The 27,032-nt window shown below is 32.0% G+C and overlaps 3 protein-coding genes across 5 annotated transcripts; 1 reads left to right on the top strand and 2 right to left on the bottom strand.

Moving 5' to 3' along the window:
• Window positions 1-9,898: 9,898 nt before the first annotated feature.
• On the bottom strand, window positions 9,899-12,924 carry Tank (EI24 domain-containing protein tank). 2 transcript variants are annotated; one of them, XM_076769647.1, is made up of 7 exons: window positions 12,681-12,924; window positions 12,531-12,606; window positions 12,047-12,225; window positions 11,722-11,977; window positions 11,287-11,630; window positions 11,141-11,215; window positions 9,899-11,058 (listed from the first exon to the last, which is right to left on the bottom strand). In XM_076769647.1, the coding sequence occupies exons 2-7, from the start codon at window positions 12,543-12,545 to the stop codon at window positions 10,971-10,973; spliced, it is 957 nt and encodes a 318-aa protein (XP_076625762.1). In that variant the 5' UTR covers window positions 12,546-12,606; window positions 12,681-12,924; the 3' UTR covers window positions 9,899-10,970. The 2 variants fall into 2 exon arrangements, with proteins under 2 accessions (XP_076625762.1, XP_076625761.1); XM_076769646.1 differs by lacking the exon at window positions 12,681-12,924 and having other exon boundaries at window positions 12,531-12,674.
• A 3,533-nt stretch (window positions 12,925-16,457) lies between these two features.
• LOC143344055 (uncharacterized) lies at window positions 16,458-17,463 on the bottom strand. Of its 2 annotated transcripts, none has more exons than XM_076769649.1 (2): window positions 17,326-17,463; window positions 16,458-17,234 (listed from the first exon to the last, which is right to left on the bottom strand). In XM_076769649.1, exon 2 carries the CDS (start codon window positions 17,232-17,234, stop codon window positions 16,458-16,460), a length of 777 nt encoding a protein of 258 aa, XP_076625764.1. In that variant the 5' UTR covers window positions 17,326-17,463. The 2 variants fall into 2 exon arrangements, with proteins under 2 accessions (XP_076625764.1, XP_076625763.1); XM_076769648.1 differs by having other exon boundaries at window positions 17,321-17,455.
• A 706-nt stretch (window positions 17,464-18,169) lies between these two features.
• LOC143344057 (peptidyl-prolyl cis-trans isomerase NIMA-interacting 1) lies at window positions 18,170-21,308 on the top strand. The gene is made up of 3 exons (XM_076769652.1): window positions 18,170-18,540; window positions 19,056-19,268; window positions 19,375-21,308. Exons 1-3 carry the CDS (start codon window positions 18,486-18,488, stop codon window positions 19,593-19,595), a joined length of 489 nt encoding a protein of 162 aa, XP_076625767.1. The 5' UTR covers window positions 18,170-18,485; the 3' UTR covers window positions 19,596-21,308.
• Window positions 21,309-27,032: the final 5,724 nt, after the last annotated feature.

The following is a 27,032-nucleotide window of genomic DNA, read 5'->3' as shown; positions in this document are numbered from 1 at the left end:
ACCTTCGCCGTCGATTATATAGAAATAGCCCCCCCCCCCCCCCCAGGTGGTAGGCTCGTTCCACTCTGAGTTACAAGGACCCATCCGAGACTCTTCTTCAGCGTGACCTTACTCATAATTAGTCTAATAATTGGGCGATTATAATTTCCAATCGTAAAGATCGAGACTGGTTACAGAATATATTTACCGATTGTTTTTTTTTGGTATCGCGTTCGATTATTGATTGTCGCTGGTCAATTTTAAACAAAAAGTTACTTGGAAAGGAAGGATCAGGAGAAAAATTAAATATAGTAGAAACGAAGATTGTGAACAAATGAATTTATTGCGTTTGCAACTTAATTTGTGCATCTGTGATGTCCAGTATAATATAATTTTGTTCAATGTAGGCGATTATAATTCCCATTCGTAAAGATCGAGACTGGTTATAAAATATATTTACCGATTGTTTTTTTGGAAAAGGAAGAATGAGGAGGAAAATTAAATAAAGTAGAAACGAAGATTGTGAAAAAATGAATTTATTGCGTTTGCAATTTAATTTGTGCATCTGTGATGTGCAGTATAATATAATTTTGTTCAATGTGAGTGATTATAATTTCTATTCGTAAAGATCGAGACTGGTTACAGAATATATTTACCGATTGTTTTTTTTTATATCGCGTTCGATTATTGATTGTCGCTGGTTAATTTTAAACAAAAAGTTACGTGGAAAGGAAGGATCAGGAGAAAAATTAAATAAAGTGGAAACGAAGTTTGTGAAAAAATTAATTTATTGCATTTACAATTTAATTTGTGCATCTATGATGTGTAATATAATATAATTTTATTTTATTTTATTTTATATTTCTATTTCTTTTATAACCGATTATTCTCTGTTTTCGAAAAGTTTGAAACGAATTTGGCTTTCTTCGAAGGCTCGACGAAGTACAAATTCTGACCAAGGTCTATACATGAAATTTCAATTGAAGTTGATTCGTCCATCAAAAAGAATATTACAACGATCAATTTAACGCATTACGTGTGACGAGTACGTCTTTCGCGGACTGTCTCTCATCCCCAGTAATGAAAACAGGGCAAGAGCATATAGTTTATTTTTATCTTGCATTTACACTGTCCGCTAATAAGTACAGAATTTTTCAATAAGGTAATCTAAAAGGATAATCTCGTTTGTTTGTTTTGTAAATAATATTTTATTTTGTATACGCTGTGCGAAATAAATGTTCTTTGTTTATCTTTCACATGTACATTGTTTATATTCTCTATTACAGATAGGAAACATAGCTGGACCGAACTAGGAGCTGCAGCTGACATTGACTGCCATCTTGTTTGCCTCGGTATCTTCGATTACCACGGTGAAAGTTAACAACGAGGTGCATCTTCAAGGTCATGAAGAAGCAATGAGCCGCAAAACAGACGTTCCCTTCTGAAATTCGAACGTTGTTGCTCGGAGTCGGAGATACCGATTCTTCTCGTTTTATTTTCCTCCAGAGACACTCACCGTGTTAAGAATATTTGGTTCATTACGTCAGGTAACGCTCGCTATTCGTTCGTGAAATTTCAAATCCGAAGTATTTCGTTCGTTACGTAACAAAAAGCATTTCAAACATCCAACGTTCGTACCGATACGCTAATCAAAGACAATCGAAGGGAATTATCGTAGCCAAGTTTGTAAAAAATTTGATTTTCATAGCGAAATTACTCGCGCAATCATCCTGGTGAGATTTTAAAACTGAGAGAAGCCTCGATGTTGGTGCTTCGGGGGGAAAAAAAGGTATCAATGTAAATTCTGTTAAAAGTGTAAAGTCAACATTCGAAGGAATCGAAACCGTTAATAATACAAGCGTAAAATTTGCAGATTTACATTGAATATATCTCCTGGTGAATTAAAATGGAAATATAATTCGATAGGGCGTTGCATAATGGCTATGGGCACGCGAAGAATTACACGCTCATATTAATATTTATGCGTACCTGTCGTTCAGTTAGCTTTATTCCTTTAAAAATTAATTTCAACGCGCTCCGACGAGCAAACTAGGAAGTTATTCTACTTAAAAAAGAAACTTGAAAAGCGTCAAGGTATCCCTAGCAAGCAAACGTTTTTCTTGATCGCATCCTTGTTGCAGAATTCACCTTCTAATAAGCACAAAATTATTAGTCTTCCAGGAAGAAATTTCTTGTAGAATACTTCAATCTTTAATTATATCGCGCTCGTGTTTGTCCTTGCTGAAAGTACTATGATCGTGACTACTCGGGGCCCCAAATCATTATGTCGCCGGCTCCATTACGACGCTCTTCAATTTCTGCAATTACACTTTCCCGTAGACGCGCGTGCATCGAAAGAAGAATTTTCTAATTAATCTAATTCAGGGTCAATAAATTTCTCACTCGGCTCGACTCGTTTTATTTGTTCGACGCGAGTCCTGGATAAAAGCAATCGTTATTTTTACAAAGAAGCACGTACGTGGTTTTAATAGAAAATTTTTTGCCGCAGGTTGTACGATAAGGACGCGACAGAAAGAAGGAAAGCGAGAAAATAAAGATCGCCTGTGTAAAGAAAAGCGAAGAGTCGCGACGAAGGACAGTAATTTAATGGTAAGTGGAGTGGAAAATTTATTTATCCAATAATCCGGCGTTGTCCTGGATGTCCATTAAAAGGCATATACTGCAGGGTCGTCGTGTGCCTACGCAAAAATTTCTTGTTGGCTGGACGTACTTAATCTGAATGAAGTACCGCGACATTTAACGGTACGAGGGGCGAAAACAAATGCTTTCTTGTATTTCGTAACTACGTGACCTTAAGCCTTTCGCTAGCGCCGATTGAGACGAACCAGTAAAGGTATTTGCCAACTTGTTACATCGATTCGCTCGTTTATCATTCCCAATGACGAACAGCTCTTTAATTCGACGAATATTCAACGATAGCACCGGTAATTAATTATTTATTGTATCTTATCGTGGGTCGCGATTCCCTCGAAACGATCAACAGTTTAGACGGTGGTACCGGGTCATCTCTGACCCACGCTTACCCCTACATAGTTACCATGATTGCTCTAAGAAATTGTCGAAAAAGTTTTCTACATTCGTCGGCGAACGAAAGGATTCCTTGAAGTGATTAAAATTCAGATAATTTTTTGTTGCCAAAAGCCTTGTAGCCCTCTTTAATGATTTAGCTTCTTCTGGTCCCAAAAGGAAAACTATAACGTAGACGAATGTGGATAATTTAAACGTCTCTTTCTATTAATACATTGATCATCGAAGCTTAATAACCAAAGGAGTATATTTTTCTTACGACAAGATGGAAACAACATCTTGCAACCACAACATTTAAAGAAGGCGTTTTAGGGATCTCCGTGCAGAGGAAACGTACAATTCGAGCGACGACTTCCGTAATTAGCGTACTGAGGCGGAATCGTGCTATCGAGATGCATAATAATTCACATCATTGTTTCGAAAGACAATGTTTATTGTTTTACGCGCGCAATTCTATTACATATTTTACCTAAAAGATCGGAGAAAAATGAAATCTTCATTGTTAATCCGTAATAGGCTCGGGGGAATTTTATTTGAAATGAAAATAAAAAAAACTATTCGACGTTCCGGACACAGTACTACTCTTGCATTATTTGTAACTAACTTAAATGTCGATTTGCTTGAAATGATAGACGTTTAAAACAACGAAGCTGCTTGGTAATAATTTTCTAACGAAGGAACCATCGTCTTCGTCTAATTTTTGCAACAGAATGTATTTGCAAAGTATGAAAACTTATTGGACATCCTGTACATTTGTGATTTGTATAAATCATTACCACATCGTGTATTTGAAGCTGTAAACACGCATGATAGACGATGGATATGCAGAATCTCAATGAAGTATATTTGTAACGCTAATTTATATTTTTCCTTGAATCGCTATCATTTCATCATTTCAATGGCGGACAGAGATTTCTAATTGCATTTATTGCAAGATCCTGGAACATTGGAAAATTCTATAAAAACGTACATTTTATAATATCTTTATTCAAGGTAGATAAAATGTTAATTTATGGAAGAATCGATTAACGTTATTATCAATGAAAATGTAAACATAGAACTTAAGCGTAAAGTTTCGTCAATTCCATAAATTGTACTCGATTACACTTTGCTTCTTTATAGTCGGGAAAGTGAAAATGGTTGGAACTTGAATTATTCCAGCGACATTAAATGCTTCGAATGCCAATTGAACTTTCTCGACCATAAATAATAATAGCGTGTCGTTACTTTTGCTGTGATACCTTGTTTCCCTGTTGTTCGATCACTCTGTTATTTATTAGAGGGAACGATATCGCTGGCGTGACTCTAAATAAAACCAGAACTTATCCGATCCACTCGTTAGTCACGATCTTTCGTTAATGAAACCGGATTCACCAGTCTCATAGTATTTTGTAAGCAACTAGTTTGCATTGTCCTGGTTGCCGTTGCGCAAAATCCTTACGGATGTTGTTTAAAAAATACAATCTACAGTTTCCCACAAAATAATTAAATACGTCTTACAGTGGGTGAGTCCAGAAGAGCTCGAACAGGGAGGGCTTATAAGAACTCCCTAAAACTCGCAGATAGAAATAGAAATATTAAGTTTTATATTTTACCTTCCAATCTACATGTGTAGATGTAGGAAAGGAAATATTAAACAGTAAAATTAATCGATAGATAGTTTTTTAATTTTTGTAAATATGTACAAAGTGACCAAGTATTATTATTATTAATTACTTTCGAAAAATACCAGTTGTAGTTCTTTGCTATGCTATATTTCTGTCAATATCTCGATAGAAGAAAGATCGTTTAATTCAAAGAAGATTCCACTCGTTGTCGTTACAATATCCTAAACGTTTCATTAAAGGCGTGTTTCTTAATAATTAACGTCCCGAATATTCTTGGAAATAAGAAGTATTTGACTTTTGCCTGCTTATTGCTTAATTAGGTCGTTTAAAATGTTATTCGATCGGAGTATCGGCCGATGAATAGTGGAACAAGGACGCAATTTTTATTTCAATGTCCCATTCAAATTTAGAAAGGACTATCAAAGAAGATGTCGATGCTTTTTTTAATTACAAGTATCGTTAATTTGGGAAAATGGAAATAGGTGAACGGAATAGTTGGTCGATCGTTTCGATAGTGGCACGATTCAAAGACACAACGAGGCATGACGGAGTTTAGGGCTAAGAAAGAGTTTACTGAACTCGCTGGAATGATGTAATTTCTCGAATAACACGTGGTTCGTCTATGAAAATGTTAATGAGCTTTATGTTATCGAAGGTCTCGTTCGTCGCCATGAATCTTCGAGGTTCGATTTTGGAAACATGAACGTTTCAGATAAAAATACTATTTTGCATAAAATATGTGTGTCACAACAGCGTTAGAACTTTACTGTACAGAGGGATTGGTAAAAGAATTCTATTTTTCGATATATCATTTAAACAAGTGCATTCTTTGTCAATCCGTTTGTACAATCAAATCTTACAACTTTTTTGTATTTCTAATAGTTTGTGAGATTTTGGATCAAACACAATTCATTGTTCCCCTCACCCTTTCACCCTAAGGGCAGATTTCACTCCTTCTTCAACGTGGACGATGGCAGATGAAAAATAGTTAGTCTGCCACCGTGTTTTAGAAGAACCAGAGCCAATATTTTAATGTTAATTTTCGTATTTAGAGTAATAATAAACTAGAATTTACTGCTTGAACGAAGAGTGCATATTTACTATTGACCAATGTAATTATGTTAAAATATACAGGGTGTTCGGCCACCCCTGGGAAAAATTTCAATGAGGGATTCTAGAGGCCAAAATAAAACGAAAATCAAGAATACCAATTTGTTGATGGAGGTTTCGTTAAAAAGTTATTAACGTTTAAAGTTCTGCCCGTACTGAATTTTTTTCTAGAAAGTGGGTAGGATTTCGGGGGTAGGTCTATTCACCAAAAATTATTGTAATTGACCCCCGCAATTGGAAATAATTTTTTTAGAACAATTTGAAAAATTTTTTTTTCGTCGATTTTAGCTACCCCCCGTCGATTTTTCTTAAAAATTCGTTTTTCATGTGTAACTAATTTGGTTGACGCTGTACGGAAAAGTTGTCTAATACTTTTTTATAGGTATCCATGAACTCTACTTCCATGCTAAATTTCAATGAGATGCGTTTACTATTGTAGGAGTTATGGCAGTTTGAAAATTGGACCAGTTTTATGGGGTTTTTCTCACTTTACGGGTTCAAGGAACAACTTTTTCATTATTATTAGAATTTCTACATATTATACACCAAAATACGCGTTGTTTGCTTTTTTAAACATTAAAATCGTCCAATCCGTTCAGGAGTTATGGTGTTTTAAAGATTCGCATGAAAATTCGGGCAGACATTTCTGGCCAGAAATTATATTTTCGGTAAGGAATTTTTTTCTCGAAACTGGGTAGGATTTCGGGGGTATGTCTGTTGACCAAAAATGCTTGCAATTGACCTCTGCAACTAAAAATAATTTTTCCAAGCTGAACACCCCGTATAATCTCTAGATGATCGTTAAAATCGTCTTATCCAGAAGACGAATAAATATCGAATTTCTAGTCTATAAAACAGTCGAATACAAAATTGCGTCTGATTCGGTATCGTGTTCTTCTTCGAAGTCCTTTGCAAATAAAGGTCTGACTTTCTTCGACGAATAATTGCGCCATTAGAGGCTCGAACTATAAAATCGTGAAAAAGGAAGGTAACGGACGCCGGTCGACGATGGAGTGTTTCACATTTCGTTTATCGAGCAGACAATATGGGTTCGTTTACTATTTATAGTTCTGATGGATCACGGGTTGATTTGCGTTTCTTCGGAAAGACCATCATCAGCGACCAACGGGTCCATGCAGATGCGGTTCTCGTAATTGTCTTTGCCGTCCTTGCCTGTGAAAGCGTTTTCTGCCCTGATATAGAGAGAACTCATGGACGATAATCGCGTTCAACTTTTGCCCTATTTTTCGCGCACCGACTGCAAACAAAGAGAAATGAAATATCAATAGATGCAGTGGCGGGGTCGATACCGATGACGCGTCCGCTGATCTATAACGTTGGGACAAATCGATCTCGATCCGTCGGTTCTGCTTTCCCCCGTTTCGCGGATGTCGAAGAGCTCGAAAGATTTTCGAAAGACAATTGTTTCGAATCGTTATAGAAAAATTCTGATCGATACTGTTACGAAGATCTATTAATAAATATTTACAGTGAAAAACGAGTCACGTGCGCCGCGCTCTCGAGGGTTCCTCGTAATAATTTCGTTTGATGTTGTTGATTAATACTGCTGCTCGACAAAGTATATGCATTTTATCAAATCGATTTCAGTTTTAAACGTATACAGGGTCTTTTGGCCACCACTGGGAAAAATTTCAATGGGAGATTCTAGAGGCCAAAATAAGACGAAAATCAAGAATATCAATTTCTTGACTGAGGCTTCGTTAAGAAGTTATTAACAATTAAATTCAAAAATTTCAAATCGTTTTGGAAAAATTATTTTCAGTTGCGGGAGTCAATTACAATTATTTTCGGTGAATAGACATACCCCCGAAATCCTGTGCATTTTCGAGAAAAAAATTCAGCACTGGCGGAACTTTAAACGTTAATAACTTTTTAACGAAGCCTCCATTAACAAATTGGTATTCTTGATTTTCGTCTTATTTTTATCTCAAATTATTGAAACTGAATCGCTATCTGTACGATTTTAAGTGACAGTCACTGTGCATCAATAATAAGAATCTTAAATTTTAAAAATCGAAATTTCCGGCTATATTGGGTTTAATTAAAGTTCTTCTATCATTCACCTCCTATATTTGGGGTTCTGAAACGGTTTTGAGTCTAAGAGGCGGAATATTGTATTAGGTTGTCTAAAAATATCGAATTGCTCAGAACCGGATGGCATAATATGTATATGTAGATATGTATGCATACAACGTTTCTCAGAAATAGAGAAGTAACAAGTGACACGAGGTCAACGATCGTCATTTAACGATTATCCTATTTGACATGCATCGTCTTTGACATTTTTTCTCGAAAGGCGGGAAAAAGTTCTCTGTTAGTTCGTTCGTAAGAACAGAGAATTTTGCCAAGTTGGCTGCGCACGAAACAAACGATTCAAATGAAAACAAATACTTTAAAATCGTGTAAAACGGAAATCCGGGATTTAGTAGCTATGTTTGTCTATCGAAATTTGTAAAAACAAATTTCATCGTAATTTGCAGTATCAAAGTGCCTTTGGTCTTTGAATGCAAATATAAATTGCAGTCTCGTGTTTGTCGCGATATTTAAGAGTTTTATTGAAATAATATAGCTTCTACTAAACGTAAACAAATAAAGTTTCTTTAAAATAGTTTAATGTAAAATGTATCGGCAGGTGAACCTAGTGAAAATGAAATTTTGGTACGAAATGAAAACGGCCTCGATTTATTCATTCAATTTAACAAGTTTAGTATTTATGATAATTCCGTTTCCCTTGACATTTTAATTCCCTGTGACTATTTGTATAAGCAGCTCGACACGTGACACATAACGCACGGCCAACTATAAAAATTAACGACTACGGAGAAACAATACATCTTTTAAAAGAAATTTATTTTCCATATTACTATCATATGAATTATAAAAAATATATAATTTTACGAAGAACGATTATTATCTTCGTCCGTATTCTTTCTTCGAGTAAAATATTGGAACATATGTGTGCAAAGCTACTTTACTTCGATTCGTAAAAATAAACAAAAATACCTAATAAAGGTTTGAATAAGTTTTCAACGCATTTCAGAAATTTTAGACGCGTTTTTGGGAGAAACAGTTTTCCATATCATTGTACTAGGGTATAATTGTAATTAGAATAAAAATAGAAGGAATGAGAACGTGCTGTAACGCGAAAACAGAATCCTTGTTAATCCATATGGAAATCAATAAAAGTTTATCTAAATCTACAAATCCTCGTTCCGTAACGTGTCTTACGTTAGTGTTATGGTAGGGTAACAATATTGCATTGATGGTTTAATGCTGCTAAAGGATCTGGAATATTAATGTCAAGGCTGTTTTGTTCATTGTCGATCCGAGAAAAGCCATTGCCAAGGAAAACTGCTCATTATTCTCCCGATCTTTAGTCAGATTAACAATTATGAAGACTTTTATCGATCCATTATTGATCGGTTTTGAAGATACGGATTTACATAAAGGTTCTTTAATAACACGATGAAGCGATATTGTACGTAACAGTTTATATTGCAAAGAATTGTTAACAAATTACACTGTAACAATAGACTACCAAGTATTTCCATAATTATGCAGGGAAAAATTTTAATGGGAAATTCTAGAGGCCGAAATAAGACGAAAATCAAGAATATCAATTCCTTAATTGTGGGTTCGTTAAAAAGTTATTAAAAAATTAAATTAAAAAATTTCATATCATACTGGAAAAATTATTTCCGCTTGTGGGGGTCAATTACAATCATTTTTGGTCATTATATATACCCCCAAATTCCTACCCACTTTCGAGAAAAAAAATTCGAGAAAGTGTGAAATTCGACAAAATTAAAAAATTTCCAATCGTTCTAAAAAAATTATTTTCGGTTGCGGGGGTCAATTACAATCATTTTTTGTGAATAGACATAAATCCTACGCACTTTCGAGAAAAAAATTCTTTATTGAAAATATACTGCGTGGCTAGAAATGTTCGCTTGAAATTTCTTGCGTATCTTTAAAACATAACTTCTGAACGGATTGAAGGATTTTAATGTTTCAAAATGCAAAGATCGCGTATTCTGGTGAAGAATATTTAGAAATTTTATGAAAAAAAAAGGATGTAAGGTCAGGGTTGGGTCTGTTGTAGGGAACTATATAGAAAAGAATAGTTCTAATATAATAGTTCATAAAAATGTTTAATATCGATACTATTTTTGCAATAACCCCTTTCGAGGATTTACTATACAAATACAATTAGAATAATCAATAAAATAATAATTATTTTAAAGACATAATCTTACAAGTACATACATAATCGACATATTACAAATTTAATTACATTAATTAGCACAAAATCATATATTTCAAAGAAATATTACTTATAAATTAGTTTAGTACGAGTACGTGGTTTATATTTTGTTATTTTATACAATCTTTACTATCATGTGAATAATATAATTAAATACATTGACTTTCCTTATAATCGTAAACTTTTTTTTTAATAAACATTGTCATCAAAAAGTTACAATTCAAGAGTCTTAAAATTGACTAGTTGCAGTTAAATAAAATTTCATATTTCAAAACTATAAAACAGGATAATAAATTCTCTCGCAACAAAATTTTCAAGTACATTCGTCAAGTTTAGTAAATACATATAAAATATATATGCGTTAAAACGATATAGTTACTCGCATTCCTTTTTGCATCTTATCTATATTACCGTTCACGTGTATTTATACAGTAATAGAAATAGCTGGACTTACTTTTTTTTGTCTTTACGTTCATTTTAATAAAACTGTGCAAACTTTTATTCAACAATAATTTTAAATTGTATATTTACGCATATTAATTCTGTACAATGTAATGATTAATAGAAATGTATAAAATTTTGAATTTTGATCTAGTACAATATAATACAGCAAGGAACATGTATACTTATTTCATAAATGTTAACAAATCTGTGGACTTTCTATGCATTCTTGTTAATATAATAACTTACTACTTTTTTATTCGTATTTGCAATTCGTGAATGTACCTATATTTACAACAATTTATGATATATAAATTATGCCTTAAACTTCGTTTGCAGTCACACGTAAAATAAAAATTATATTCTCAATGATTTTATTATGCAAGAGAATGAACTAACTATACGACTAATGAAAAATAAAAAAATATGTAAAAACCTGAAAAACAGTTTATTACTACATTTATTATTCCAAATGTGTTTGCAGATTATATTTTGCATTGTCACCGTCTATTCACTGGTCCGATTGTTTTATTGAAAAGCGTATTTGCAATAGCAATTACCGGCGAAAACAGGTTTAGCGGGTAATCACTGAAACAATATAGTAAACGTTACATAGTTAAATTGTTTATCCAAATTACACGCAATTCGTATGTGAAATCAAAATATGTACCATACACCGGTCACCGGTTCCGCTTCGTTTCCACTTACAATAAATACTGGGAATAATATAGAAAATACACAGCCACTGAAATACCAATTTTAAGTCTTACAAATTCTTTTCATAGAGCAACGATTAAATTAAATATAATCGATTACCTTATTACATACGAATTGGGTAGTTGGGTAAGTACTGCTAAGGGTAGACCAAAACCCACAAAATACGGCCAATTACTCTCGATGAAGCTCAATCGTTTATGCAACTCCCAACCCATATTGAACCACTTGTATTCAAAAGCATAGAGAGCATATAAGAGGCACATATGTACAAGGGCTAGGATGTCGCCTACAAGAGGTATGGGAATCCTAGATACCAACATTCCTTGGCCCAAAAATAATGCTTGAACCACTATGCTGAAAAGTGTATCTGCTACCAGTTTGCTCATACTAGACAAAAGTAACGGCCTTCCTTGTCTATATCTATAAGCACTGTCTGCAATGTCCTAGACGATTAATAGATATATAAGATTTGACGTTAATCCCTTTGACAATTAATAACCAAAGGTTTGCATATTTATAGGAAATAACTCGTACCTGAAACCATAAACAGTTAACTACCCTACTAAGTAGAAATAATGGTAGCACCCATACAGTGCCAAATGTCAATGATAAAAATGGTTTCGTCCAAGACCAAACAGTCATTCCCATACCCGGTGAGTGGCCAAATATAATGGTCAATAAGTACTTGAGAAGTGGAAGCAGACCGCATTCAAAGATAGATATACTCGCCCAAAATACACCACCGTTTAATGCGCAACATTGAACTGTTCTTTTTAACACTTTTGACTTTCTGAAAATGCATCATAAATTTCATAATTTACGTACTACCAAAGTTTCAAAAGTTTGTTTCCCTTCTTACCTTAATTGATTGTAATGCCTCGGGGGATTATGCACGACTACAGTATCTTTTCCATAAATTTCTAATTTAGAAGAAGGTTGTTTGTGTAATTTTTCATTTATATGTTTGTCCATATAAAATAAGACAATGGCTCCCCTTAAGCTGTCTACAAATCCCCAATATATGGAACGTATTATTCCCTAAAATTATAATACGACATGTATGAGTACATTATTACATAAAGGCATAGCTGTTTAAATTTTTGGTGGATCAATTTATTTTTCTATGAACGATATTCAATAATATTTACATAAATGTGTAAAGTAGTAGTAACATTTGTATAATAAAAATTTTTGTGAAAAAAATATATATGTATTATGTACGAGTAAAAATTTACATATAAACACGGATAAAATAGAAAACAATACAATATGATAAATTAATGTGTCGTATTAGGTTAGGGAAATCGTTGTTTTTTTCATTGGAAATAAGATCCATTACTCACTGCCGTGCTATCCATATTTCGTGAAGATGTTCCCAATAGAATATAATTAATCTATGCTCCACGTAGATTAAAAGATCTGCCAAAAAAACATATTTGGGGTAACATAGCTGTCAATGTCACAACAGATACAAAAGCACTGAAAAACATTACCAAGAAAGCCAATATAAGAAGTGTTTACAATGACGAAACACTAAATTTTGCGACACTTTGAATATACAATATACCATCAATTAGTAATAAAACGAAACCGATAAAAATCTTCTAAAAGCATATAATATGTGTTGCCAGCTACTTAAATCAACGGAACTATTAATCCAACGTTTCGTAAAACTAACGAAAAACCATTTTTGCAAATATATGTCGACTGATTACTTTTCATTACAGGGCCAAAGGTCAGTACTATGTTAATACACGCAAAGGTCACCAGCAAATAACAAAGATTTCATTTAATGTATCATTCATTGGTAGTTAAATCGCATAAAATTACAAACTAATAATCGGAATTTATTGTATTATACTATTTACGCACTTGTTAATTTACTTTAGACAGTATATTTGAAAGTATGTGCGCATATATTTAGTTATATTCTTTACTCAATTCACGAATACAATCTGCAATGATAATATTAATAGAGAATACGCGAAATCGGGTCTCGTTATATCTAAAATTTCGTAATTTATAATCTCGTGTTATCGTTACTGTCGTAAAAAAAAAATAATACGCAATAAATCGTGCTCGTTAAATCGGCAAAAATAATAATACAAAATATATCTTAAATAAATATTAAATAACACTAATGTTTGTGTCGATATAGTTCGTCTGCGTCACGATAAGTTTAATTTAACAAACATTGTTTTAATTACAATCCTCAAGTTTGTGGTTTATGCTAGTAATTTATATATATATAAATTACAATTTTATTGAAGAAGTTTCTACATCAAATACAGGCGATATATTTACATATATTTGATATAGCATATATACATATATATATTTTAAGTATTCTTAGAGTAATTTATAATGAGCAACTTTATCAAATATATAGTTAATCAGAAGAACAATTTGTATTGCATAAAATTCTATTTTAATAATAATGTGTGTTAATAATTTTATATGTAAATTCATTTCGTCATTTTATTTGTAGCTTGTATTCCAATGTTATTTAAGAAAATTTATTGGAATATCGCCCCCAACTTTGTTTGCACCGAGTCTCGTGGCGCGGGTATGGGTAAATTAATTTTCCTATTAAATTTATAAAAATAGGTAATATTTATAATAATACCTATTTTCCTGTTTTTTTTAAATCACAAATTTGAGGAATATAATTAAAAAAATATTTAAATTTCATCGGTGGTGACCAGAGTTTACCGCTACTAACATAGGTGGCGTGGCAGAGCTGAGAAATTGTCCCAGCGTGTCGCCATATTGTTTAGTTCCGCCGAGGAAGAAGGTCCTAGTCCTATTCGGGATTGCACAGGATGTCGAAATTATTGTTATCGTTTAACAAAGACATTTTAATTTCCTTAGTCTCGTTATTCCCACACATCTGATAGTGCTTTTTTACCAACTATTAAAAATAAGAGTTACATCTAGAAAGAATTCCCAGAATGTCGCTATAGGCTGCGTCATCGAATTGCCGACAAATGGCTGCCACATAAAATCTCATCGTAAGAGTCTCATGTATGTAATAAAAGCTTAATATCGTTGAAATCAAAACGTAGAAACAAATGTCGATCGTAGCGTTTTCAGTGGAAGGCGTATCAAAAGATAAGTAAAAAGGATGATTAACATTAACGTACCAATCATTTTTACTTCTCTATAGTCATGTGAATTTATTAATACTTAATGGTTCGTAAACTACAAGACAGTCAACAATGCGCGAGAACAGTTTTAAAAAGTGGAGTTTATAAATCGCGCGATAATCTTGCTGTGGATTGTACAAAGCGTAGTATAATTCAACCTCAAACTATATTTACATGCCTGTTTATTTCATTGAATTTTTTGTTTGCTAAATGTCGATATATACTTACATGATATTAATTATAAAAAGTATTCGTGTAGTTTTATTAATATGCAATTCTATCGAAGAGACGTATAATTTTAATAATCTAGTACTTTAATTATTTTCATTATTCCTATTGAAGCGAATTCTAAGGCACGATTACGTGGCGGTAAAGGTTGCGTTTGTGTACCTCAGGTTAAATTGGTAAATTGTATTGTCATATTGAGTCTTTCGATTAAACATTTCGAATTTATTAACATATTAAATTTGTAATTTGAAGGATTCAGATATTACAGATGTAGCACCGACAAAAAGAAAATGTCGTAAACAATTCTGTTGTCCATCGAAAGGTAATTTAAATTTTTTCGAATGGAAAGCTTGTGTTTACGAATTTATTCTTGTCCCTATAATTATGATTTTAGAATTCAATGGAAATTTAATAGACATAGAAAACATGAGAAACAAAGTAAGAATGAGGATATAAATGTGTTTTTTATAGCATCAAAATGCTTCGAAAAATACAATTTTCGGTTATGTTGTAAATTTTATGTAGATAGTATTATCATTATGTTTATTTTTGGAAACAATAGCAAGACCTTAATCACCCAATAGGAATTGGCATCAGAAATTTTCCGCAAACACAGTACACGCCAGCAAAATTTAAAAAACTAATAATACCAAGAAACGGTACAAAATTAAAATGTTATACCTTAAGTAAGCCTTGACATTGTTATTTGTTAACTTATTTTGGTCGATGAAGAAATTTACCATTTTTTAATTTCAAATGTTTTTTAAAAAAGATTTACTTACTACAGTTCTTTCTGCTACAGAAAATATAACTGATTTGCCAAAATTGTCAAACACCAGAAGAACATTTAATATCAAAGTAAGAATTATTATGTAGTAGAACAATGTAATAACAATTTGTAACAATGAAGAATATCAATAATGTTCTGTACACGTAAGTAACAATGCTATTTGTAACTATTGTGCAGTAGAAAATATTTGGTGATTCGGATAAGAAGAAATTACGCTCAAAATTCATAACTGAATTGTCAAGAAAGAGAAATATATTGAATGGAACAACCTTCGAAAACATAAGTAGAGTCAGTATTCTTCTTTTATATCTTCACCTTTTGCTGTATTATTATCTCTCTTTTTCGAAAACACGATTTGTCAAACTTTTTGAAACGTGTCCCATAGATGACAATGAAAGTTAAATATATATAAATGTATAAAAAAAAAAGGCAATTAAGCATTATTAATAAGCAGTATACATGTATTCTCTGTTCCATTTATTTGGATACATGTATATATGTATAAATTTATGAATTCCAAATTTTGTTTAATTACATACTAACTTTGCACAAATTATTTTGATTAATTCTGAAGAATATCAAGTAGTTAAAATATAATATATTTATTTTATTAAAGAGAACTAAATATAAGAATTATTACACATTTATGCCAGCCATGAGAGTTTTTATATCTATGTTTAACAAATTTGTGCTAAGTTAATAAGTACTGAACAAACCAACAAATAGAAATGTATTAAGAAAGTTCTGTGTATAATTTTGATATACAGGATAACAGTAAAATAGTCTCCATTTAGTACCATATTTTATTTTTCTCTCTATGAGATTTAAACACATTCAGTTTAAATTTATATTGTTGAACCAAAAATAAAGATTGTGAATCCTACAGTAAATCACTTTATTTAGAAATTAGACATTTGTCATTTTCATGATACAATGTACTTTAAATATATTTTATATACACAATTCATTAAGTAAACATACTTTGACTAATAAATCATTTCAATAGGTAAGAATTAAATCACTGATCTACTTACAAAATGTAAGTAATAAGTTTTCTATCGTTGATTGCATTATTTGTATTAAACATTTCAAATTTATGTATAATTCTATTCTTGCGAAAATAACTCTTCCTCCGAGTCATTTTCAATAAAACTCCAATTTCTTGAGATCCTGGTTCCAACAACACAAGTTTGCTGTTCATTCGTGTTTTCATTCTTTTCAGTTGTCAAATTTTTAGAGGTAGATGTTATATGACTTATTTCGTCATTGACTATGCAATCTGTATTTCTAAGAGAATTTGATCTTTTAATTTTCGCATTCTTATTATCAATAGTCTTTTCTTTTTGATCTTTGGTATGTATTCTGTCCTTATTTATTTTACTATCTTCCGAGTCCGATTCTGCGCTTTCATCCGTGCATACATCGAATATTGAATCTTTTGTACCTTGTTTTGTTTTTATTGCATTTTCTAATTCTCTTATTTTCTTCTTTTTTGAATTTAAAATTAGCACGAACCTTTTATAAAGATTTTGCTCTATATTAGTTTTAACATTTGTCATTTGTTCTATATCCGAACATAATTTATCTTTTATGTCCATTAAATTTTTATTTTCTTTTTCTAACAGAGTCAATTTTTCTTGTATACTTTGATAAAATTTTAATGATCGTTGAAAATGTTCCGAAATAATGTCAACATTTAAATCGGAACGCAACTCAATTCTTCCACGAGTCCATATTTTTTTCTTCCATTCTAGTGCTGTGTTTTGAATAAAAAATTGAATCTCTTTATCCTTGCCACAAAGTATTCTCTCTACCTCCTGAAGATATTCGTCGGTCGATTTAGATAATTCGTCGCAAAAGTAATTTATGTCATTGATATTCATCTACAATGCCAAATTGTTCTTATTAAAAAAAGATTCGTGAATTACTAAAAAATATAAAAGTTTGTCAAAATAAATTGCGTACAAACCTCACCAATTAGCGGTGGCATTGATGGTTCGAACAATATTACTTTGAAGTGTGACAAATCAAGCCATTCAACATAAAGTCTAAAGTACTTTTTATCAATTTGATTGAAGATTTCACACGTACTTATTTTTGTCATCGTCGAAATTTTGTTTTTGTAGGTTAAAACGAATGGAATGGTTTAACCTTAAAAATTCGGTATTATTCTTGCGTCATATTTGAATAAATAAATTTGTATAAATTTTGATAATAGATTATAATTTGTGATTAACATTCTTTGATAACGCTATAATCAATCGTGTGTTATGCTTTCATTTTCGATTCGAGCAAATGTCAGATTAAAGTACGTATGCCAAACATAAATATAGAATCACAAATACGTAAAAAAACGAGTAAACAAGAATATTGTAGGCATGTTTGATTCTACTTTCATCTTAAGTATATTTACAATTTTATTAACGAAGGAATTTTAATGTTTACATTTGAGTAAAATAACATGGAGTAGGTGCATATCGTGAATGTGGTATTAGGTTCAGTTATGCTAGTGTGTGAAGGTAGTTTTGAAATTTCGTAACAATGTCGACTAAAATAGAAGCGAAACTCGAAGTGAAGAACATTTTAATAGATAACCAGAAACATATATTATTGTATAAGTGTCATGAAACTAAGATTGTAGCTCCCTGTAACAAATGATTAGCTTCTTGACATTTTGTTTATATATATATTTATATATTTATAACAATTGATTTATATTTATAAAATGTATGGAGTGAAGATTATCGAGGATTGAAAAGTAACTAAAGTAACTAGACAAGTGTCTTGAATTGTACGTGAGAAGAATATCATTGAAGATTGAAAATTAACCAAATAAATGTCATGAGATCAAACTGTACGTGAAAAAGTCTGCAAAGGCTATTACTGCTGTCAAAAAATGATAGGAAAAATTCTCATGGCTCGTATTGCCACGTGAAAATTAGTCTTTAAACTACGTTTTGCAAATTTTCATCTAGTTCCTCTAGAGTGTAACTACTGAAAAGATGTTAGTGATATTATTATCGTCGTTAACGTTGCTTAACCTGAAAGGATTAATATTAGTACATAACTAGATACCGTGAAAACGTGTTCGATGTGTTTGACGTGAGTCAAGAGTAGAAAAATATTGGATAACAATGGCGGACGAAGAGCTTCCAGCGGGTTGGGAAAAACGTTTAAGCAGGTCTACCGGTAAGATAATTCGTATTTAATAATTGATAAATAGCGTAGAAATACATTTTGACGTAACTATTTTTTATAATTGTAATTACTTTACCTTGCAAGTCACATCTTTGTGCCGTGCAGTCAATAGTGTGGGCCGGCATTTTTTCGTATAACTAATATTATGCTACTTAAAATGTTATTATAAATGCAATTACGACGAAATCGTAACATTTCTGTCATTATGTACTTTGTTTCACTGATATTTGACAATAATTTGTACAACTTAACGTGGTTTCGTTTTATTGTCAAAATTTAAATCATTTTGGAAATTTAGAGGGAAATTATTACATTATAGTCGTTATTTTGGTAATTTGGTTTTCGTAAACTTTCTTTTGTATTCCGAACTGTCTTATCATAGTATATATTTTATTGATGTTACAATGTAAGTTTAATATTTTTAATATAATCGTAATGTACAGAATCTAGAAACATATATAGACAGAAATTTGAAATAGTCGTATTATTAAATATTTTTTTTATAGGACAGCACTATTATTTAAATATTTATACTAAGGAAAGTCAGTGGGATAGGCCAGACAAACCTGCCGATCCATCTGGAAATAATAAAGGAGATGGTCCTGAAGAAGTTCAATGTTCTCATTTATTGGTAAAACATTCAAGTTCTAGGCGGCCATCTTCTTGGCGAGAAGAAAATATTACAAGATCAAAGGAAGAAGCTCTTGAACTTATTAAATGTAAGTTATTGATTATTGATATTTTTGTATTATTTTATTAGAACGTACTTCATTATGTGCATTGGTCATTTTTCATAAATTAATGTTCTTGTGTTTATGAACTTAGCTTACAGAGAACAAATTGTATCTGGAAAAGCAACGTTCGCCGAACTTGCTTCAAAATATAGCGATTGTAGTTCGGCTAAACGAGGCGGGGACTTGGGACCATTTAGTCGAGGTGCAATGCAAAAGCCTTTTGAACAAGCAGCATTTGCCCTTAAAGTCGGTGAATTGTCTTCACCTGTGCATACAGATAGTGGTATTCATATTATCCAGCGAACAGCATAAAGAAGCTTAATTTCAAATAAAGTATTGAATCCTTTGAAAAAAATTCTTTGTTTTGCTGATATATGTTTACAAAAATAGAAACTTTTAATACCCATATTACAAATCACGTACAGTTACTCATACGATGACAGGATTTTTGTGTGCGATCAATATGTATGTAAAAGACATGATTTTTTTCTTATAATTTAACATAAAATTATATATGTATTTATGTCTTCCAGCAGTCCTAGCCGAAGTGATACGTTGCAAATTGTTTAATAATTAAAATTTTGTGTATGGTAAAAAAAATGCATTTGCACATATATAAAGTACAATCACATTCTAAGAGTAATGCAAGACAAAACAGATAAATTATCCACGCATTTTTAACAGAGTCCTCTATTCTTATTTACTGACCTTACATTCCTTAATGGTAGATTAACTTTGCATAATTTTTAACAACCTTTTCCATTGTTTTTATTTAAATGTACAAATCTATGAGAAAGCATTTAAATTGTCAGTTTCATTTATTATTTTAATTTATCATAAGAATCCTTTATTTCTTGCTCCAACGTAATAAGTAAATCCAGTAATGCACGAAAAGTTTAAATAAATAGTATAACGTTTCAATTTCATTAGATATTTCTGTAATGCAATAAAAAAATATTGAAATAGTAACTAAATTATGAAATGCATTCTTAATTAAATGTTTTGTCCAATTGAGTTTAAACATTAATGAAATGTGTATATAAATATGTGTATTTGTGAAGTTGTTGCTCAACGAACTGTTTTAACATTATTGTTGTGGTCTACTTTATTAATGAAAATACTCCTTTTGTAGACGTAAACAAGGAGGTAGTTTGGGATATTTAATTGCTACTCATTTTAGGTGTTTTTAATCTCAACTAGCAAAAATACATAATTGTTGAATAAAATGCAACTTTTATTTGTTCTTGCTACTGTTAACTTGTATACAAAAAATGCATGGCGTATGCAGATCTTATTATAAGTCATTTTTCATTAAAATCTAAGAAAACAGCATTAGTACATTTACGAGGTTTGTTAGGAACTATGAATGCATAATTAGAGAAAATAAGGTTATTTAAAACTGATTAATAGGGATGTTCGATAAAAGTACGTAAACGTATTTTTATTATGTACTTTTTTGTTTTAATTTTTTTTTTTTTTTTTATCTTAATATACGTAAAGTTTTATTTGAAGAACAATGCAAAACAAATTCATTTAGCTATCATCACCGACTGAAACAATTTCCATTTTTCTAGTCTATTATCTATACTGAGAAATTATAAATTATGGTATTAGAGATTGTGAACATTTGTGCAACACATTCTACTTACTATATTAAGATACACGTTATAATTGTAACAAATATTTCTTGCGATTTCGCCCACAAAGAATATAATTTAAACAAAATGTATGTATTTGCGAAACAATTTATTCCTTATTAAAAAAAAGTGTTGTAAATTAAGCGTAATATCGATTTACGAATAGTACGTTCGAACAACATCAATACATCGGTTTATTAGCAGTTTTATATTTTATAATCATTAAGCGAATATCTTTTGAATATGTTTTCTATCAAAAGCATTAATTGCGATTAAATTGCCATTTTTCTTGACACAGCGGTAGTCGCGATAAATGCATTATTCTACTAATGAAATACTGTACTCGAAAGAACATGCGGTAAACAATGAAATATACACAACAAACATATCACAATGTAGTTAATTTTTCTTATATCCTAAATCGACGAAATGTAGCGGATTTATATAATTTTGTTTATCATTTCATTGTTAAAAGTGAACGGTACCGTTGTTGTAGATAACATCGTTTAACACATACGAATGTAGATTAATTCAATGCCAAATTACTTGTTAATGCATATATTGTATGCGCTGTAGATCATCTATTATTTATGTATAACGTCCTAGAAACGAAGGAAATCCGTCATTCAATCACTTCCCTCTCAGCTAGGGAGCCCCACACGAAACTTATTTAAAATTATTATATAATCGTAACTGTGGGTGCATGTTCGCATGTACGAGGGGTCGGAATATGATTGTCGCAATGTACCAGAGGACACTGCATATCCATAGCGATGTACTGGCGTTAAATATAAACGATTATCGTGGTTCAGTAGGTCAGCTTAAAGGTGACAAGACCGAACCGTGTTCTTTTCTTTTTAGATCACTTTCCTTACTTGTTTAGCTATAAATCAAAACAGTTGCCATCGGAAGCGTTACAGAGAAACGAACGTTGTAAAAGGTTACGGTTCGGATTTGGAAATTTCATCAAAGACGTATGTAATTAATAAACCGTTGCGTGTTGACCTTGCATTTTTTGTCAAATTATTTCTACAAATTGATTGCAATATCTCGTCCATGGTACGTGCGTTTCGAATGATATCACACTCGAACAGAATCGCGGGAATTATTTTTTCCCCGACTATTTAAGAACTGGATAGGATAGGTTAAGAACAGAATTTTTATTTTACAAGGAGAAAAAAAGGGGGAATTCTGAAACGTGATCCACGAGTTTAATCAAAATGAATATCATTGGTACGATGAATGGCGTACGTAATTGGTTTATGAAATTCATTGCTCTACGAAGCGTCGTTGTTAAATTTTATTGCACGGCGTATGAAAAGAAATGCAAGGAATTTTGAAAAATTGTTTGAACCGTGAAATTACATAGTATCGAATGGATATAACAGTAATAATTAAAATCTTTTATGACACTACATATACAGGGTGTTCGGCCACTCCTAGGAAATAATTTAATGGGGGATTCTAGAGGCCAAAATAAGTCGAAAATCAAGAATACCAATTTGTTGATGGAGGTTTCGTTAAAATGTTATTAACAATTAAATTCAAAAATTTCAAATCGTTCTGGAAAAATTATTTTCGGTTGCGGGGGTCAATTACAATCATTTTTTATCATTAGACATACCCCCGAAATCTTATGCACTTTCGAGAAAAAAATTCGGGAAGGTGTGAAATTTTTCGACGGAAAAAAAAAATTTCAAATTGTTTTGGAAAAATTATTTTCGGTTTGGGGGGTCAATTACAATTATTTTTGGTGGATACACATACCCCCGAAATCTTACGCACTTTCGAGAAAAAAATTCGAAAAGGTGTGAAATTTTTCGGCGGAAAAAAAAAGATTCAAATCGTTTTGGAAAAATTATTTTCGGTTGTGGGGGTCAATTACAATCATATTTGGTGAATAGACATATCCCCGAAATCCTGCGCATTTTCGAGAAAAAAATTCAGAACTAGCGGAACTTTAAACGTTAATAACTTTTTAACGAAGCCTCCATCGACAAATTGATATTCTTGATTTTCGTCTTGTTTTGGCCTCTAGAATCTCCTATTAAAATTTTTCCCAGTGGTGGCCGAACACCCTGTATATCGATCTATGATTGGTGGGATTTGATAAATTATCTCTATCGATGATATTATCAGCTATAACATTGCTTTTTTTCTGGCTCGGTCACACTGTATGCATCTTATTTTATGAAATATGTCACTCGTATTTATATACCGAAATATTTAAATATTTTGTGACACGATTATTTTCCAAATATGCATTAAACGTGTATAACCCATAGATATCGATAAATAATCCGAACGTTAAGAAACAACAATGTTATTGTTAGTATGGGGGCTGTTATCAATACCCATGAACCAGTTCTATTACGAGATAAGAAATAGAGGTCGCATCTGACTAAATGAAATGGAAAACGAGGAACAAACTAGCGAAAGTCCAAGCTGATGAGCACATCTTTTTGTTAGATCTGTTAAATTATTAATTATTGTTTGATACTAGTTCATGCCAACACTAGGTCGTTTTAATAATCGTTATAGATATAAGAAATACGATCATCGCGAGTATTTAATTACTTTGTGTTTCAATTTCACTTAACATTATCTAAATAATTTGTACGATCTCCGTAAATGTTTATGTAATTTTACGTGGAAGCATGCTTACGATATCGAATCAGAAACTATATTTTTATCATGATCGCGACGTTATCTTTAGAAAGATACGCGTAACAAGAATCAATAGCACCAAATAAGTCAACGAAAGTCTGGCGTTTATCGTAAGCACATTTCGACGTATAGTATTTGCAAATGTTTTTATAACTTTTTGTGTATCAAGCCAATTGATACAATTGCGAATACATGTTTAAAAAAAAGTATGTTTCGAAATATTTACATGACGTTGAAAAGGCTCCAAGAATTATTCATGGAATGTTCGAAAGGGTATGGAATCTTATGAAACAAAGATGTCTCTGTGGAAATGAAAGGAGGACGCTCATTGTTATGGCACCTTTCTCAGGCATCAAAGTAAGAACGTAGATATTTATTTACATACGTACGTACCAAGTACGATGAATAGAAGGAAAAATATCACTGGAATCGTGAAAATTATGAGAAATGAATTAATTATATTATTAATAAGAAATGTGTATTATTAGAGATTATCATTACTAATGATACTAGTTAAATTAATTATGTGTTAAAATATCGATGGTTCATTAATACATGTATTAACATACCGCGTAACGTTTATTCAAACAACTGTTATTTTAAAAAAACATTAAATATTTTTATCAAGCGTGATTAATATTTGTTACGAATTATATTCTTCCCTCGAAACAAACATGTAATAGTATACTTACGTAAATACTGAGCACCTGCAAGATTAAATTATTAAAAATTTAAGTTATTAAATAATAAGTTATTAATATTAAAATTGTACAGGGTGTTCGGCCACATCTGGGAAAAATTTTAATGGGGGATTCTAGAGGCCAAAATAAGACGAAAATCAAGAATATCAATTTCTTGATGGAGGCTTTGTTAAAAAGTTATTAACATTTAAAGTTCCGGCCGTACTGAATTTTTTTCTAGAAAGTGGGTAGGATTTCGGGGGTATGTCTATTCACCCAAAATAATTGTAATTGACTCCTAGATTCGAAAATAATTTTTTCAGAACGATTTGAAACTTTTCATTTTCGTCGAAAAATTTAGGCACCTAACCCCTGTCGATTTTTCTTAAAAATTCGTTTTTCATTTTTAGTAATTTTGTTTGACGCCCTACAGAAAAGTTGTCTAATACTTTTTTGTAGGTACCCATGAGCTCTACTTAGAAAAAAAGCTTCATTGAAATATATTCACAATTGTAGGAGTTATGGCTGTTTGAAAATTGGACCATTTTTATGGGGTTTTTCTCATTTTGCGGTGTCAAGGATCAACTTTTCAAATATTTTTGCGATTTGTACATATTCTCCATCAAAATACGCGTAGTTTGCTTTTTTAAACATTAAAATCGTCCGATCCGTTCAGAAGTTATGACGTTTTAAAGATTCGCATGAAAATTCGGGTAGACATTTCTAACCAGAAATGATATTTTCGGTAAGGAATTTTTTTCTCGAAACTGAGTAGGATTTCGGGGGTATGTCTATTGACCAAAAATGCTTGCAATTGACCTCTGCAACTAAAAATAATTTTTCCAAGACGATTCGAAAGTCTTATTTTTCACCCAAAACTTTCACACCTTCTCGAATTTTTTTCTCGAAAGTGGATAGGATTTCGGAGGTATGTCTATTCACCAAAAATGATTGTAATTGACCCCCGTAACTGAACATAATTTTTCCAGAACGGTTTGAAATTTTTGAATTTAATTGTTAATAACTTTTTAACGAAGCTTCCATCAACAAATTGGTATTCTTGATTTTCGTCTTATTTTGGCCTCTAGAATCCTCCATTAAAATTTTTCTCAGGAATGGCCGAACATCCTGTATATTAAATTACTAAATTATTAAAAATTATTAAGAATTAACATTCGAACGTACTTCCAACAGATAATAACCTAGGATATTTATTATTTTATTCGCGAATGAAATTTGCTCGACTCTGCCTCCTTGTATCCGTTACTGTAAGATAATGGTTAAGGTAGTGACCTACAATGTATGGACGTTTAGTCTACTTCGTCGCATGTCACTGGACTGTCACTGGTCGTGTCTGAATTATTTTTAATTACATTATTGATTAGTATCAATCATTACTTAATTGATATTTTTTGTACTATCTTATCACGTATTAACGTAACAATTGCGTAATTGATCGTGAACCGTGAAAATAACTTTGTTTTTCCTTTTTCTATCGAGATGAAAGGAATTATATATTTTTCCTTTTCCGGTATTAACGACAATGCAACCAAATACTTTTATCGATAGCCTGTTAAAAAAAAATACGATACACAATCTGCGTTTGGTTGCATTATGTTTATACCTTTCGAGAGTGTATTGCCAAGGTGAGACCTTGCTCGTTCATACTACCGCACGAGTCTTGTTTACTCTACTTACCTACATTGACAAAACACGTTACACGAGACGGAAAACAGCTCTTATTTCGCAGGGAGACTAACAAACCGTATCTGTCTTTCTATCGTTATTGTTTTTAATCGAACGTTGTTCCACAAATGTATTCGTATGCCAGTTTATATAATTGCATGAAAACTATGTGGATAATCAAGTTGCTTACGGCAACGATCACGAGCAAATTGGTACAAATTACGCTCATGTAACAGAAGCATTCGTATCTATAAAAAAATCGAAAAAACATACGAAGGTTAGGTTCGAATAAATGTAAACAAGGCTTTCCTATTGCACACGATTATTTATGCGTAACGTGGATCATATTTGAAAGATCAATGATCAATGTTATCTATTATGCGATTAAGTCGCTAACACGAATGTTTTATGTTGCAGATCCTTCCGAGGAATGAACCCGTCTCGAGGGAAGAAACGTTAGACAATTCGATATATCGATAAGAGAAATTTAATTATAATATTTTTTTAAAGACATGTAAAAAACAAGAACGATTAGATTAATGTGATAAGAGTACTTATATATTTAATTTTGAAATACTATCAGTGAAGCGATGGCGTTTCTTCAGACATGCATACATATACCTATGATCTTAAAGATATTATCGATATATCGTAAAATATTGGGATATCGATAACTTATCGATGATCGATAGCCAGCAGCTTTAGCTCGCTCGACGGTCCCACGTCCTTGGATAAGTTCACGTTACGTCATCGAAGGAGGATCGTGAACAATTTTCTATCGCGGTTCGTGACTAGCAAACGCCATGGCGATGCGTGCAGACAAGAATTTTCCGGCATCTAATGATCGAGTGGACCTACGATCACAACGGATAATCACTTTCATGACGGAGGTGGGGAATCGTAGCAGTTGAAGAACGCGGGGCAAGCTCTTACCAGACTGCAGACCGCTGTCACGAGGAAACTGCCCCTCCACTTGCACACACTGACGCACAGCCACGTGTGTGTGACTTCTGATACTTCGGACAACTTCGGGATAGTCGACAAAGAAGGCGAACGTGAGCTTCACCGTCTTCCTCTTG

Source organism: Colletes latitarsis, chromosome 7 (genome assembly GCF_051014445.1).
Source record: "Colletes latitarsis isolate SP2378_abdomen chromosome 7, iyColLati1, whole genome shotgun sequence".
NCBI lineage: Eukaryota > Metazoa > Arthropoda > Insecta > Hymenoptera > Colletidae > Colletes > Colletes latitarsis.
Note: the sequence above shows the minus strand (reverse complement) of the source record. Positions and strands in the feature narration are given on the sequence as shown.

Excerpts from the sequence above, each read along its gene's own strand:
- LOC143344057 (XM_076769652.1), top strand. The coding sequence starts at position 18,486 with ATGGCGGACGAAGAGCTTCCAGCGGGTTGGGAAAAACGTTTAAGCAGG. Across the intron at positions 18,541-19,055 it reads ACGTTTAAGCAGGTCTACCG|GACAGCACTATTATTTAAAT; the intron begins GTAAGATAATTC and ends TTTTTTTTATAG. Across the intron at positions 19,269-19,374 it reads AGCTCTTGAACTTATTAAAT|CTTACAGAGAACAAATTGTA; the intron begins GTAAGTTATTGA and ends TTATGAACTTAG.
- LOC143344055 (XM_076769648.1), bottom strand. The coding sequence starts at position 17,455 with ATGACAAAAATAAGTACGTGTGAAATCTTCAATCAAATTGATAAAAAG. Across the intron at positions 17,235-17,320 it reads TGCCACCGCTAATTGGTGAG|ATGAATATCAATGACATAAA; the intron begins GTTTGTACGCAA and ends TTGGCATTGTAG.
- Tank (XM_076769647.1), bottom strand. Across the intron at positions 11,631-11,721 it reads TTAACTGTTTATGGTTTCAG|GACATTGCAGACAGTGCTTA; the intron begins GTACGAGTTATT and ends TTAATCGTCTAG. Across the intron at positions 11,216-11,286 it reads CCCAATTCGTATGTAATAAG|TGGCTGTGTATTTTCTATAT; the intron begins GTAATCGATTAT and ends TTGGTATTTCAG.